The sequence below is a fragment of the Falco rusticolus genome, chromosome Z (genome assembly GCF_015220075.1).
Source record: "Falco rusticolus isolate bFalRus1 chromosome Z, bFalRus1.pri, whole genome shotgun sequence".
NCBI classification, from domain to species: domain Eukaryota; kingdom Metazoa; phylum Chordata; class Aves; order Falconiformes; family Falconidae; genus Falco; species Falco rusticolus.
The window spans coordinates 71,307,646-71,322,744 of record NC_051210.1 but is presented as its reverse complement, the minus strand read 5'-3'; the positions used below and the strand labels follow the sequence as shown (position 1 = coordinate 71,322,744).

General features: G+C 38.4%; 1 protein-coding gene across 1 annotated transcript in view; it reads right to left on the bottom strand.

Moving 5' to 3' along the window:
* Nucleotides 1-15,099, bottom strand: part of NADK2 (NAD kinase 2, mitochondrial) — a 34,952-nt gene that overhangs the window by 4,969 nt on the left and 14,884 nt on the right. Inside the window, 10 exon segments of the mRNA XM_037372987.1 lie at nt 545-668; nt 1,135-1,188; nt 1,272-1,327; nt 3,579-3,722; nt 6,049-6,127; nt 7,151-7,287; nt 10,082-10,165; nt 11,492-11,573; nt 13,088-13,176; nt 13,541-13,629. Of these exon segments, the coding sequence (XP_037228884.1) occupies nt 545-668; nt 1,135-1,188; nt 1,272-1,327; nt 3,579-3,722; nt 6,049-6,127; nt 7,151-7,287; nt 10,082-10,165; nt 11,492-11,573; nt 13,088-13,176; nt 13,541-13,629 (938 nt within the window).

Sequence of the window (15,099 nt, the reverse complement as noted above, 5' to 3'; positions counted from 1 at the left end):
ATGCCTGACCATTCTCACTGTGACATTTTCGTTTTTTTATCAAAATCTTACGCCCTATAAAATCATGGCTGTTGCCTCATATTCTGCACTGAAAATGGTTTAACTCAGACTTCTCTGTAACCATCCACTGGTAGCTGAAAACAGCAACTGGATCCACCCACTTAGTCTTGTCTCCTCCATGCTAAACAAAAGCACCGCTTGAGTCTCTCCTTTACACACCAGATGTTTTGGCCCCCTAATCATCTCAATGGCCCTTTCCTGCACTGAGTCCAGTCTGTCAATGCCTGTGTCTCATACCAAGAGAAATGGCACACACCCAAAACTCAGAACAGTGAGGTTCTTTTATTTTGTAAGACTGTGCATGGATCAAACATTAAAAAGGCCTAACACAACTTAGATACATTTCCTTCCTGTTGTTATGAGGAGCCCCTCAAAACACCAACTGGATGTTGAAATTATTCAAGGGAAACTCCTGGATTACTCATACTTTGACAAATACACAGAATGAAGTAAGAGTTCAGTGACTGCTAGACCCAACACTTACTTTGAAGAAAAGCCACGCTGCTGGCTGCTTGAGAAAACGCGGTTTACAATTGGTTCTCGAATACTGAAAAGCATCTTTGGTTCTTCTGGACTGTAGAGCAAGGACTCATTGTAATCATTTGTTACTGTGAACAGAGAAATCAGCCATTAGTTTCTACAGAGCAGACCAGTTATTCTCAGAAATACACATTTCTCCAGGAAAGAACAGCTCCCCTACCAAGAGGGAATATTAAGCCTTGCCAGACGTTTAACAGCCTTCACCTGCAAAAAAAATTAATTTTAAAGAATATTCCTTTCAGTTCTATTGCATGATGAACACTCAACAGCTCTTTTAATGTGATTAAATATTAAGTGTCTCCAACCTTAGGAGAACCCAAATTCTCCTGGAGATCTATACATATGAAAGTCTACATAAGTGCTTTCATATCCAGTCAGATATTTTTTAACAAATGTGCCTAAATAATGTTTATAAGACTGATATTGCAAAAGTTCTAAAATATTGAAAGCAGTGCTGAGTATTAAAGAGTACAAACAAAAGATGAACTAGTCAAAGTTAGGATACCTTAAAGGAATCTTGCCTTTTTCACTAACCTTTTTGCACCAGTTCCATACTCAATGGCATATTCAAACTTCCATGCTTTTTAGCTGTTAAGCCAAGGGAAAGAACTCTGGTTAGACAGGTGTACCTTTATATAAACTTGGCCAGTAATGCCACACTGTTCACTCACCAATCTTTAGGATCTCTTCAACAGCTTGATGTGCTACCTTGTTAATATTATAGGACCTAGACAGAGAAGAAGTCTTGTTTGCTAAGCAATGCAATTTGGGAGAAAAACAAAAACAAAATAAAAAATCTTGCATACAGATGAAGAACTATGTTCAACATGAGGAAGAAAAAAAAAAAGAATGCTATTAAGTGTGAGGTGACATCAGTTTCTTTTAAAAATGCCTTCAATTAACTCTTGGTTTGACATTTACCCGTGGCTTTGTAAACCCTAATCTATTAAGTGAAGTCTTCAGGAAACAAGAGCACAATACACAGGATGTAGTCTCCTTATCAATAATCCTGCCTTAAAACCCCAATAACTGCTGATTTAAGTCTGCCTTAAAAAAAATGAAGCATGACAGTTCTACAGATTGTGTGTGTTCTTATCCCTTCTACCCACCTCTTGCTAATTAATTCCTTCTGTCAGTTCTCAATTTATAAGACCCAACACTTCTTTACAAATATTATGTCTCTTTGTCCATACCCTAAGGTGTGGGCTTGAATCTCATGAGAACTGGTGTATATAGAAAACAAATAGTCAGACCAGACACTTTGGCTTTGCCACATTTAGGTGCACATAAGATGAGCATAAAGCCTCAGTCTGAAACAAGTCTGAATTCCAGCAAAAGTCTTCCCCCTGTGCCCAGGCTCAAAAGGGATTAAGTACTAATCACAGCCTCTGTGCAGCAGTAGTACTGTGAACATCTCAGTTGCCCACATCTCAATACAGCTTAAAATCCTCAGTCCAGCACTTCTGTCATGCAGTCTAACACCTCGGACTGCAAGAGACATTCACTATACATCTGGCAAACTACAGAGATGCTGAGGGCAGCCATCAAGGAGCTCTCTCTTACACTTACTGCTTACCTGCAAGCCTGAGCAGATGCCAGCAAGAAGCTGAGATGCACAGTTTGAAACTCTTCTCCCTCTCAGCTAGATACCCTTTTATGCAAGTTTGGCAGCTGAAGGAAGCTGAAGGGCATTTAAATGCCTCAGTCAGAGCGGGTCTGAAATCCCAGAAGAGCCCCTAAAACACGGCCTAAGGAAGATCGCTCCACTAAGGTTTGGCTTCAGTTTACAGAAGTCCAACAGTTCACAATGATTAAGCCATGGAGATGGGCAACCCTGGAGTCTGGTGCCTGGTTCTGGGGTTGCTCAGTACACAGTGTATAAGCAAATGAAATGCATAACAACAGCACTGAAGTAAGACTGTACATTCCCAAGGTCCTGAACACTAGGAAAGTTCCCCATGCAGTCTGCCAATTTCATCCTTGGCAGCCTGCAGGACTAAGTAATGCTGACCGAATACAAAACAATGAATTACAATAACGAGGAAAACCCAGTAACCATGGTTACATCATGAATATTCATTTTCAAATTTCATTAAAAGCTTCAGTTTTAGTTATTCTTAGCCTGACACATAAATCCAGGGCCTGTTGTATAACTTTAAAGTATAAGCATAACCAGATTTCCAAATAAGAGGCTGTCAATGTACATGTCTCTCACATCTCAAAACTAAACTGATGAGACTCACACGCAGTACTCCAGCTTGTTTAAACCAAGTTAATTTACTCCTTTGATTATGCTAGCACAGCTCTGCTTAGATATGCCTGTCTTTGTTTAAGGGGACTATTTTGGCAAAAAGACTGTGCCCTTTCAATTCAGTTTGAAAGAAGCATGAGGCTTGGAAGGAGAATGGACAGGGGTTGGAACTAGAACATCTTTAGGGCCCCTTCCTACCCAGCTCCCAAACCATTCTATGATACTACGAGAACACCTAACACTGTTTCCAAGCACATATTTTCTCATTCTTCTTAGAGCTTAGATTTTTATACTGAGCTTTCTGAGCTATTTCATCTAACCATCTTAATTCTAGCCAACAAGAGTAGTTCAAAGATCCCCCAATACGCTCTGCAAGTCCAAGCAGAATCTCTTTCAGTCGTCACCCCCAACCATTCAATTCCATGTGTGACATGCATCCTTCACCAAAATTACACCTAAGGTAAACATCTGTCTCAATGGCTCAGCTCCTCACCCTTTCAATTCTTTTCTCCATACCTACAAGTGAGGGGTACTCTGCTCTTCTCATTCACCTGAGCTTTGAACCATACTGACAGTGAAAATATTTGGACATAACTGACATGCAATGACCTACTCATAGACCTACTCATAGTATGAGTGTCAGTATGGATAAAATGCTTAAACAAAATAGGTCCATCTAGCTTATTGGAAGCAGCATTTTATATGAAAAGCAACAACATTTACTTACCATGCTTTTGATCCAGTTCCAGTACACACATTAAGCCCTGAACTCTTCTGTTTTTCCCAAGGACCATCATCAACTGATATCTCATAATAGGAGGCCCTATGAAGCGAGAATTTAAAACTGGGTTTGCAGGACTTAAAGTTCTCCCTGAATAAGACAGAACACACAGCCTTATCAGGCACATAAAAATTTAGAGGGGCTAGTTTCAAATCTGGATGACAATTTCACAGGCTTTGAACAGTGTTTCCGATTTAGCAGACATTTTTTATTCGCTGTTTTGCAGCATGAACTTTTAGGTAGTTCTTCTACAGCAACTTTTCATATTAAATTATGCACAAAGAACTCTGGTTCATCTGCGAATAGCTTCATATACAAGCAGGGTTTGCTGGACTTACAAACGAAACTACAAATACATTAGTTTCCTTGTATAACTGTTGAACTATTGAAAAACTGTGTTTATGCTGGGATTGAGTCTCATAAAATTACATCAGGGAACACTAAGAGGTAAGGCACTCCAACATCAGTAAGTAATAGCATAGCTTCAAGCTGAATTCTTGATCACTGCAGTAATTAAAAATCCACTGTGATTCTTCACAAACAGTTTTAGTTCTACAACAGTCAGCAGGCTTACATTTCGCCCCAGGGCAAATTCTTCCTAAAACTGTAGCAAGCCTTGCGGCACAATCATCATTCTGCACAGTATGCATACATCATGCTAATGTTAAGCCTAGAGAGACCAGACAGTCTCCCTCCATAAGCTTCAAAACACTCAGGGGTACATTTATGATCTAAAGTTATTCATGTTCATAGTGCCTAATTCAAACAGTATGATACAGTCTTCAGATTAATAGATACTCTCTTAGAAAAACACCATATTCACTGTGTTCAGCATACCTGAGTTTCATCTTCCTTGGTAAAAGGACCTTACTGAGCTGTTTTAGGTGATCAGTGTTTCCGTCTGGATCAACTAGGAATACACCTCTGGAGTATTTGGTGTCAAACAGTTTTAGACTCTCGGTAACTAAGGGCATTTTATGTACTCACTCTTGAGAAGATGGGAAGATGAAAGAACTGGAAGCAAATTAAGAACACAGGTGCACAGCTTGATTGAGTTTAAGACAATTTTTGCAAGCTGGGTATGAAAGGTGGGTTTTTTTCCTTCCATTTCCCTGTTTCCTTAACTGACATGAAGAGTAGGACTTTGGAAGAAGCACCTAGAGTCTTTTTGTCTTAAGACACAACAGACTCGTGTATCTGAACTTTACAGAGGATTCATCTGTGTGACATCATTACTTAAGTCTTCCAGTGTAAGGTCCTGTTAACACATATTTATTACTAGAGATTTGTTCCTCCAGGCATTGTGTTCCTCAGTGCTTCTCAAATATACTGGAACCAAAAAGCACAATATATGTGTGACACTCAGAAGCAGAGGGCTATTATAAAGAGTTGAAAAGCAACTTTGTGTTCCTCTATCACTATATGTTAAAGAAACTCTTTAGATTCTTAGTAAAATTAGGTTCAATTTAGTAGAACGAAATTTGTATCTTTTTGAGACTAATTCCTTTGGCCAATCTGAAGCTACAGTCCAGATGGAAGATAGAGCACTCATGGAATATTTATACTGTTTCCAGCAGAAATCACGGTGTCCCAGGCACTGTACAAATACGAGAAGATGTTACTCTCTTATGTTTTGGGTTTGTTTTTTTTTTTTTAATTAGATACAGGGAAAAGGGATATAAAAGACAAGTAAAAGTTTGGCCAAATCCTGACCAAAGATTATGTTTTAACTCCTCTCCCACAGCCCCAGTCACATTCCCCGCTTCTTGTTGTCATTTGGCTGGCAGAAATATACTGATCTTCAGGATAAAAAGGACAGTCAAAGGTATCCTGGATAATGCAGTACCAGAATTTGAAACTTTAAGAAACTAGTTTCTTAAAACAAGGAAATCAGTGTTTTCCCACAATAACAAAGCTGATGGTGAAGGCAGGCTGATACCTTTGCCTCTAATAAGAGAGGCAGGGCAAAGAAGTCATGCTTAAAGCTATTTCTGCTTGGTCACGCTAAAAGCTTATGAACATATATTTAAGAAGAGATGCAGGAGAGAAGACAGTTTAAGGACAGGTATTTAAATCTTCAGTTCACTGTAAAGATAGTAACTGGAAGGCATTTAGTTACGCAAGAACTAACCAGGAAAGGAGTAAAACGATGAAGAGGAAAGAAAAAAAGCCAGGAATCATGAAAGGTGAATGACTGGCTAGACAAAAAGGTGGAAAATCAGATACCAACATCACTGCACTTACATGTCTGAAAATACACTTTGTAATCAGCAACAATAAAATCAGCGTTATGCATTCATGGACTAGAACTGAAATTTGACAGCAAAGATAACCCATCACTGATTGTCCATTGCAACGTTATAGAAAAAAACTAAGTCAATTGTGTCTTGCTGCAACAACAAACAATTAAACATACCTGGATGAAAGAGATTCCCCAATGAAGACTTCATTGAGTGCTCTCACTGGTAAAAGATGTGGACCAGAGATGTCAGATCCTGCAGGTATTTAATATCAGTTTTGAATTACAGCTCTAAAACCCAAATTTTCAAGAACAATTCACAACTCATTGGAGGACACACTCTGCTACCTGGGTTTCTATCCTAGACCTAAGGCTTCATCTTCCTCAAGGACTCAATTTTTCACTGATTTAGTCTGTAACCAGTCACTGTCCTTTTACTGGAGACTAGCAATATTTGGACCAAGGTCAATAAGGCAATGACACTTATGTTCAGACACTGCTTTCCCCTCACAGGCAAGCAGACAGACTGAAGCCCTCTCTGCTGTGAGTCACTCTTCCAGCCTAGTTAAATTCACCGACAGTGATGTAACAGACATTTCTGATAAAATTCAAAGAATTTGGCTTTATACCACTGGGTAATTAAGGGGGATTCACAAATTGTTCACGTTGACTAAGGATTTCTAAGTGAGGAAGTGCAGTGCTAGACACAGGTTAAGGACAGAATCATGCATCTTCAACCCATCATAAAGAAAACAGTCAGAAGTGTCTGATGACTGAAGCATTACCCAGGGAGAGATTCTAACCCCTAATTTCTCATTTGCTTGCTGGCAGTCTCTGAACATCTTTTTCAATTGTGAAGTAACCTACCTCGAACGTAGCACAAGTTAAGAGCACACATGAATGCCTGCACTTTTAGCGTGCAACAGCTAGACGTGGTAACATGTTCATATGGTAACCTCAAGCAACTATAGTAAGCCTATGAGACAGCACTTTAAAAAAATCTCAGGTACTTTGCCAGCAAATAATACTATCAAAAATATCTCTAAATTACATGTTAATATCTAAAACGGGTTCTAAAGTGTACCATCCAGAATAAACAGAGAAACAAAAAACACTCCCTTCTAAAAAGCCTTAACCTGGGCCTTCAGCTAACGAGAGCTATCTCTCCCTGCCTGTCAAATACAGCAACCAGACTTCAAATACTTCAGCTCTTACAAATCTTCACCTCCTACTACAAGTTACCATAGCAAAATGATTATATTGTCAGATTTTAACCTACTTTGATCCTGGAATCTTTCATTTATGTGAGCCCTGCTGTGTTGCTCTTGGCTTAGCTGCTGTTCATGTAAGTCTACAGGGGTTGGGTTAATACCAGTTCCTTCAAGATACAGTCGGATTCTTTGTCGCCACTGCCACCTTAGAAAGGAGAAAGAAGTTGGTATCAGTAGCTGAAATATTCATTACAGAATTAGGAACACAGTCTTCGCTCTCAAATCAGAGCACCTTTAGAGTAGAAGTTAAATATATTCAAAGTCACGTTTCAAGTTTTATAGTTCCACTATAATTTCTAAATTTAGAAAGTTAATCATACTAAAATGTAAATAGCTTACACTTACTGATTTGCTACCTAATATTTTTTGTATGTGTAAAGTAAGACATTATAGATAACAACTCATCTTTTTAGGCATGTGATCCTAACTCACAAATTAATGATTGACACAGTGATTTTGAGAACAAGCTCTCAGGAATTTATACAGCAATACATGCTGTATTTTTACCATCTTTTGTTTCGATCTGCAGATGTCCAGAAAAGCAGCTCTATCCACCCCTTCATACATAAGGGCCACACATATCCTTTCATTTTAAGGAACTCTCCTAGCCTAGGAACTGTAGGATGCTTAAGAGGAATTCAAATGAAGAAAAAGAAGATATGAAAGGCATTCTTCCTTAAGCTGTTACAACTTTCAGACTTTTTTCCTAGAGGACGTATCAATTCCTTTTTCCTCTTACAATTTAGAGATTATATAAAACAAATTAGTAATAGTAGCTTTGATCAAGAAAGCAAATCACAAGGGAGTGTTATAACCACATCTTTTCCCAGTTCATACCATTGATACCTGGGTGACAGTAACCAGCTTACATGTTTCCTGAAATTACAACAAGACTTAAGAGCTTCGTATGACTACATTTCTAGTTTTTCCTCATTGCCATCCTTGTAGAGCCTCATTCAAGACATCCTTAGTATAACTACCTATCTGCCCTTAAATTCCAAGTATGGTTTTAGGTAGTCAGGCAGACAGCATGCAATGAGTATCATTATGCTACCCTCCTTAGAGTAATCATGCTAGAACATGTCAAAACCCCTACCAAATTAGAAAATGTGACTGTACCCCTATTATACCCCTATTCTGAGATCCTGTTACACCACTGACCATAAAAAAAAGCAAACATGGGTAGTCGGATATAGTTTTGTCCTTTATAAATCAATAATGTTGGTATTTTTCATGGGACTACAATGTAAGTGCTTACACAGACTGTTGCACTGACTGACACCTTAAGGATAAGAGCCATCAGAAGCTCTTCCAGACAGGCTGATCCAGTTACACATGTATTTTAAAGCTTCCTTAGGGCCAAATGAGAACTGCCAAGTGAAACACCTGCTGAGGTCCTTGCTTAGGAATATCAGTTCCTATTGTTCTGGAAAAATAACCAGGGAGATCCCTTTTGTTTCTTTCTTGGTGAGGTTTCAGCTCCACAACGAGACACAACAGGAACATCAGCAACAAAAATAGAACAGGGCATCCAACAAAACATTGTAAGTACTTAGCTAACCAAGGAAGGTTAAATGTATTAGCACTACCAACTTTACCTTAAGCAACTTTGCATGATGGAGAGTTAAAAGCTTCTGTTTTCTGAGTGTCAGAATACGGAGCTGAAAGTTTTATCTCTTGGAAGTTTATTTAGCAAAACCTGTTGAAACCCCTTCCGTTATTTATAATCAATCCCAATTACTGTATTTACCTCATTTCAGAACTCTTCTATGGCACAAATACGCTTCAAGATACAAATCAAATATGCTAGAAGTATAAACAAAACCTAATTGCAGTATATTTTCACATTAATTACTTATTTCTGTTTGATGGTTTGCCTTCATGAAAGTATTCTGACATATTAATACACCACAAATCAATGTCTCTTTTTAAAGTTTTTATCAACTGTCCTTTATTAGTATTTGTGGATAACTGGCTAGCTGAAAAGGGTCACATAGACATAGTCCAGCTGGCTGGACAAAAATGCACATGGCTCTCAGCTTATCTGAAGTAAAGCAAAAATACACTATCGTTGGCTGTCCTTGTTACACAATAGCAGGAGATTGCGGTGGGAAAAGAATGTTACAGGTGGGAACAGATAACTACAGAAGAGAAACTAGGGGCGGGCTTGGTATTTAGGCAACTAACCAATAATGAGCTTAACTTTTGTAATATGTATGAGCTAATTATAACAAGGCATAAAAGGTGACTGTAAGGCACAATAAACGAAGTCTGCTGATCACTCATATTGAGTGACTGTGTCTTCCCTCCGTCGCAACAAGTATTTGTTTATATTTATTTATTTATAATATCTATATGTAATAAATTATCCTTTATTTAGTATGTCCTTTAAAATTCAGCTTGCTTCTTAATTCAGTTCAGATTCTTCTATTTTAAAGAGTATCTAGTACGGAAAATATCAAGCCATCTTCAGCATAACTAACCTGTTTATAAAATTTAAGCCACTTTACCTTAATCACCAAAACCACAGATGCAACACACTGGCCATTTCCCACTCATATAGGCTTCACTAGCTTTTATTAGTATGGCCCATCACTGTACTACATATGCTTTCAAGTCTTAAAATATGTAAACCAAGAGATCCTTTAAAAGAATGCAGTTCCTCATTTATGAATTTGCTAAGTCAGAAAAAAAAAATTCTTGAAGGTCATAATAAAAGTCTTTTTGCTGGAACTGGGAGTCAGTTTTGTCCTTTGTATTCCAACTTCACTCTTGACCACAAACCCACTTTTCAACAAGGCAAACATCTGCAGAGAATACACAATTTGAGGCATTAAAGTTTTACTAAGCATTGTCTGCTCCTTAGGAATGGCACATCATTAAGTAAGTATTTTAGAGCCATAATATGTTCTGGAAAACCAAAGATCAGTGAATCCTACCTGAACTCACCACGATAAAGCTTCTGCAGTGCTTCAGGAAACGAGTGTGTATACCTCACAGGCAAGCACAAGTGACCCTCTGATCTGACAGCAAAAAGGAAAATGAAAACAACAGTATAACTACTAAGATTTGGTACCTTTAAAAAACAAAACAAATCAAACATCTCTTTCTGTTACATAAAGCAAAGCTATACTCCAACCGTTATGAATGTATACCATTCTTATGTAACAGCACATCAACAATACACCTCTTTCAGCTCCTAGGGTGTGTCTGAGTGAGACATAGGATATTCCTCCCACATTTCCCCTAAAATCTGGCTGTTCAGCTAGTAATCCTACAGGAATATGTAGGTACTAACATAATTCCTGTCACTATAGCTCTAGGCAAGGAATTCAAGCCTAATAAACTTTGCAGGTCAGAAGGAAAATTTCCTCCATTTACACACAAGTTAGTGACAGGAGACAGGTAAGCAACATGCCTAAGATCAAATGAATCTTGTAACAAGGCCAGAAGACTAAACACTGCTCCCCTTTCATGAGTGATATTTGATAACTTGAAGGCATTTGTTATTTGAACCCTGCTATTCAGGCTTGATACTGTAGAATATCTATTCACAGCATTTGAAAAGTTTTGGAAGAGGAGTAAGGTATGGAAGGAATTAAAACTTTTGGCCACCACTTTCTTATCCATTAAGACTAAATCAAGTGGTAGTATTAAAAGAAGAAGCCCAAATCTAGAAATCTCAGCAGACAGAGCCTTGGTGAATTCTAAGTTTTACTTGCAATCCATTTGAAGGTTATACCAAGCAGGCAGTACTAATACACTGCATCCACCTGCCCAAATCAATCTTATGGCTAGGTGGATGCGATTTGTGTGGAGTTTATAATAGGACAACTAAATGCCATTAATTGGCTGAGGAGACTGCGTCCTCTGCAGTATGATATGGCTTACATGAAGAAACCATAACAAATCTCATCTGGGGACCTATCGGATTTCCAGTAGGATCCACCTTCTTCATAAAGAAACCAAGTTTCTGTGTGTTAAGGCACCACACTTTATTTTTAAGTCCCTCTTCCTGTCTCTGTGCTATACCTAGCCTCTAGCCTCAAACTTCTGGTTAGTAATACAAGTTAACTAGCTGCAAGTGCTGTTACACTTCTCTGTGAGAACAGCTGTGGCAGTTAAACAGTCATGCTTACCCAATACTACTTAATGTCCTCTCAGATGAGACAGGACAACTCATTGTGGAGACTTTTCTAATAAAACAACAGGTTCACTTGATATTTACAATCCACTAAAATAGACATCTGCACTACCAAATGATACAGGTACACTTCATGCATGATGAAAACAGAGGCATATTTTGCCTGATAGTAAATAAAGCACTGCTTTCCCAAATGTGTTTTTACCTTTCAGGATCAGTATTTACTCCAATAACTGGTTTAAATTTATCGAAGACCTTACTAGCTGCCAACAACATTGTACCATCACCTATAGAAAAAGCAAAACGAAAGTTAAATTTCATTTCACATTCTAATATCCCAAACAAAATAATCTCACATGTACTGCAGCATTACCACTACCTGCTTTTATATCAACAGCTGATGAGGTAAGCTGCACAAGACCAAAATGGGACCACAAAACTACTGACACCTTTCAAAGCAGAGTACTGACAAATGAATTCAAGATAGCAAATGCGACTGGAAAAAGTGCAACTTATCTGACAGCTACACATGCCTAGGCAACTTAATTTGGCAGAAGCAGGTTTGGAAAGAGATTTATGGAAATTTCTGTACATTTATCAGCTGGTAAGAGAAACTCTTGAAGAAAATAAATTTGGAAAGTATTGCTAATTAAAGCCACAGGAGAGAGGAAACAATGCCAAATTTTACTGGGAATCACAGGAGAACAACAAATACTTTAGCTCCATCTCAGCTGTTGTCCTAGAAGGTACTATTTAAAGGTCTTATTTGGCCCCAAATAGGCACACTTGGAAAAGAAGTCTTTAATAAAACTGTTGAAGTAGAAATCTTTAAATGTCCCTTGTTTCTTCAGATATTGGTATTCTTTCCTCTCTGTTAAACAGGAGAACTATAACCTGATGATTCAGTCACTGCACCCAGATACAAACTCTGAAAAGTGCAGATGATGTATCACTTCCCAGCTGCTTGCCTTATAACCATGACAAATGTTGACACAGCCAAATCAGCACTTTATCTCCAGCTTAGAGGAATTTTTTGAAACCTACAGGGGTATATGAGGATGCCTCAGGAATATACACGTATCCCATTATACCCACCCTCTGTGGTAATCAGTAGCTAAGGGCAAAGTGGACCACTGGGGAGGAGAGAAAGGCAAAGCAGTGGTCAAGTCTAGCTGCCACGGATGACAGATCCACAGAGCCCAACAACACTCTGCAGCAATTTGCAGCAAATCACAACGATCACAGAATGAACTGCTGTGATCTCATGTTAAAAGCAAGCAATCAGGTTAATTGCTCTGTTGGTTCATTTTAAAAGGTTTAACCAGTGGCACAGGCTCCTCAGAAGTCGCATACTTTTTCTTGTACCATCCAACTAGATACTCCAGTTACTGGAATTAAGTAAAAGTACGAAAGACAGTTTGGGCAAAGGGAGGAAGCAGTAGTATGCTAGTCTCCACCTCACACACCAAAAAACAAAGAATAGAGTTTAGTGCTCTGTATAATCACAAGACAGCAAGCATTTTATCCTCTTTAGCTGAAACCTGTAATAAATTCCACAGTTTACACTGTTTTACACAAGACAATTGAACATTTCCAAAGAGGCCATGCACTAGGATTCACTCCCCAGTGCTACAGTTTTAGAGAGGATGGTCCCAACCACTGCATTTCATCATATTTCCTGACAACTAAATAAGCAACTTGTTTTCCAAAAGTGCTCCAGATGCTTCACCCACTTCAAAATATTTTTGAAAAAATGTATCTGTGAAAACATCCTGAAACAAATACTGTCATAAAGTCCTACCTCCTGCTGATATAACAGCATCTGCCCACCGAACCGTCTCTTCATTATATTCTCGACGCTTAACAAGACGAACTTCTATCCTCTCGTTCCTATAAAGTGCAGAAAAAGCCTGAATGTGTCCTATATTGATCCTTGTCACACTCTTCTGAAAAACTGACATGTAATTAAGGACTAATTACAGTGGTATTTGACTTACAAGCATTTGACACACAAATCCTTTAGATCTTTTTCATTTGTTGTCAAAATAGTAACACAGTGTGTAGTGAATGGAACAGAGCTAGGTCACATTACAATTCTTTCAGGAATGCCTGTTCACCTGCATCATCCTGTTTTCCGTATTCCTATTTTATTAGAGCTTGTAACAGAAAGCTTCCTTCCATTGTTTTACACGTTTTACACAATCCATGGATATTTGCACTGTGTCTAAAATTCTCAACATCCATACATTCTTACCGTAAACTGTCTACAACGTGCTCCACGTTTTTTGTATGAATGCGATGCCGCTCCAACAGACCCGCATAGTTAGATCCTTTCAAGGCAAGCTGTAAGACATAAATAGATTTTGTAGATGCTAATCACTACAGTACATGCTCTTGAGTAATACAAATAGAAGCCATAAAAAAGCATGTATTTTATGTCGGTAGAGACAAGTGCTTTTATAAGCATTGCATGAATTACATCTACATATACAAGTCAGCTTACATTAATTAGTTCATCAAATGAGTTACATGGCCACAGCAACCAAGAATCACAGAGTTTTTAAGTGCTCAACAGAAATACGCAAACAAGTATGCGACACTGACTTCTGTGACACTTCAGACACTTTGTTTTCCCTGATTCTGCTAAATAACTTAAACTCTGTGTAAGTCTACATGAAATAGTAATATTAACTATACCCCTGTCATGTGCTAAAAGCACTCAGACAAACAGTTAAGACAGTTATCTTAAGAAGTATAAACATTGTGCTATAGAGAAAGAGGACAACAGAAGAAGCAACAGGAATGATAATTAAGAAAACAGGAATATGAAATACCTACAGCATTAATCTTCAAATTTTATTTGAGCTGAAAAGGAAGACTGCCAAGTGCTGACAAAGGTGACATTTCCCCTGCGTCAAAAAAAGCGTAAGGACAATCTATGTACTACCTTTGATACTGTCCCCTGGACTATAAACCAGATTTTTCAAACAAATTCACATCAGTACCAAGACAAGCAGTATTCAGCAGCTGCATTCTAGCCTTGTTCTTCTTGGAAGCTGGAGAATTTAAATACTTCATCTTCACACACTCTTCAGACCACAGAAACATTCTGCACTTCATATAGATTGACTCTTAACAGCAGGCAGGTGAGACTGCTGGCTGAAGATTAGAATTTTTTGCAGCAGGTTTCCGTGTAATTCAGTCACCATCTGTATGTATTCATTCTTTAACTCAGTGTCCTCATGTGGGGCTGGTACTGCCAAATACATGTTTGCATGGAGATTAAGCAAGTAGAAGAAAGGTGGTGAAACGGATGTTAAGTGAAAGGAGTTTATAAATACATTCATAACCAGCAGGCTAGATGAGATGACCTCCTGAGGCTTCTTCTAGGTTGAATTATTCTACAATTATACTGTCATTGCTTCCTTTTCCTTGACCAGTTAAAAACAATTTGCCAGCACAGAAATAGACCTTCTCCCAGAGTTTGTGTAGAGAAATTAATCTCTGCCAAAAGCTTTAAACACCACAAAACTCCACAGTGAAGAGGAGAGTACTGGCAGGATATGACAATTACAGTTAATTAATTAACAGCAATCCAATACCCAATAAACACAATCTTTCTTCACCTGACACCCACTGATGTCAAGAAATCCAACCAATAACTAAGCACTGACACTCGGCGCTGAAGAAATCACAGAGAAGAATGGAAGTGGCTGCTCTGGAACTGTATTGCTGTCCTGCTCATTGTGCTTACAATCAGTGACCGACTTGCAGGAATTAAATCTTCAGGTGGTCTTACTGCTAGGATCAGGA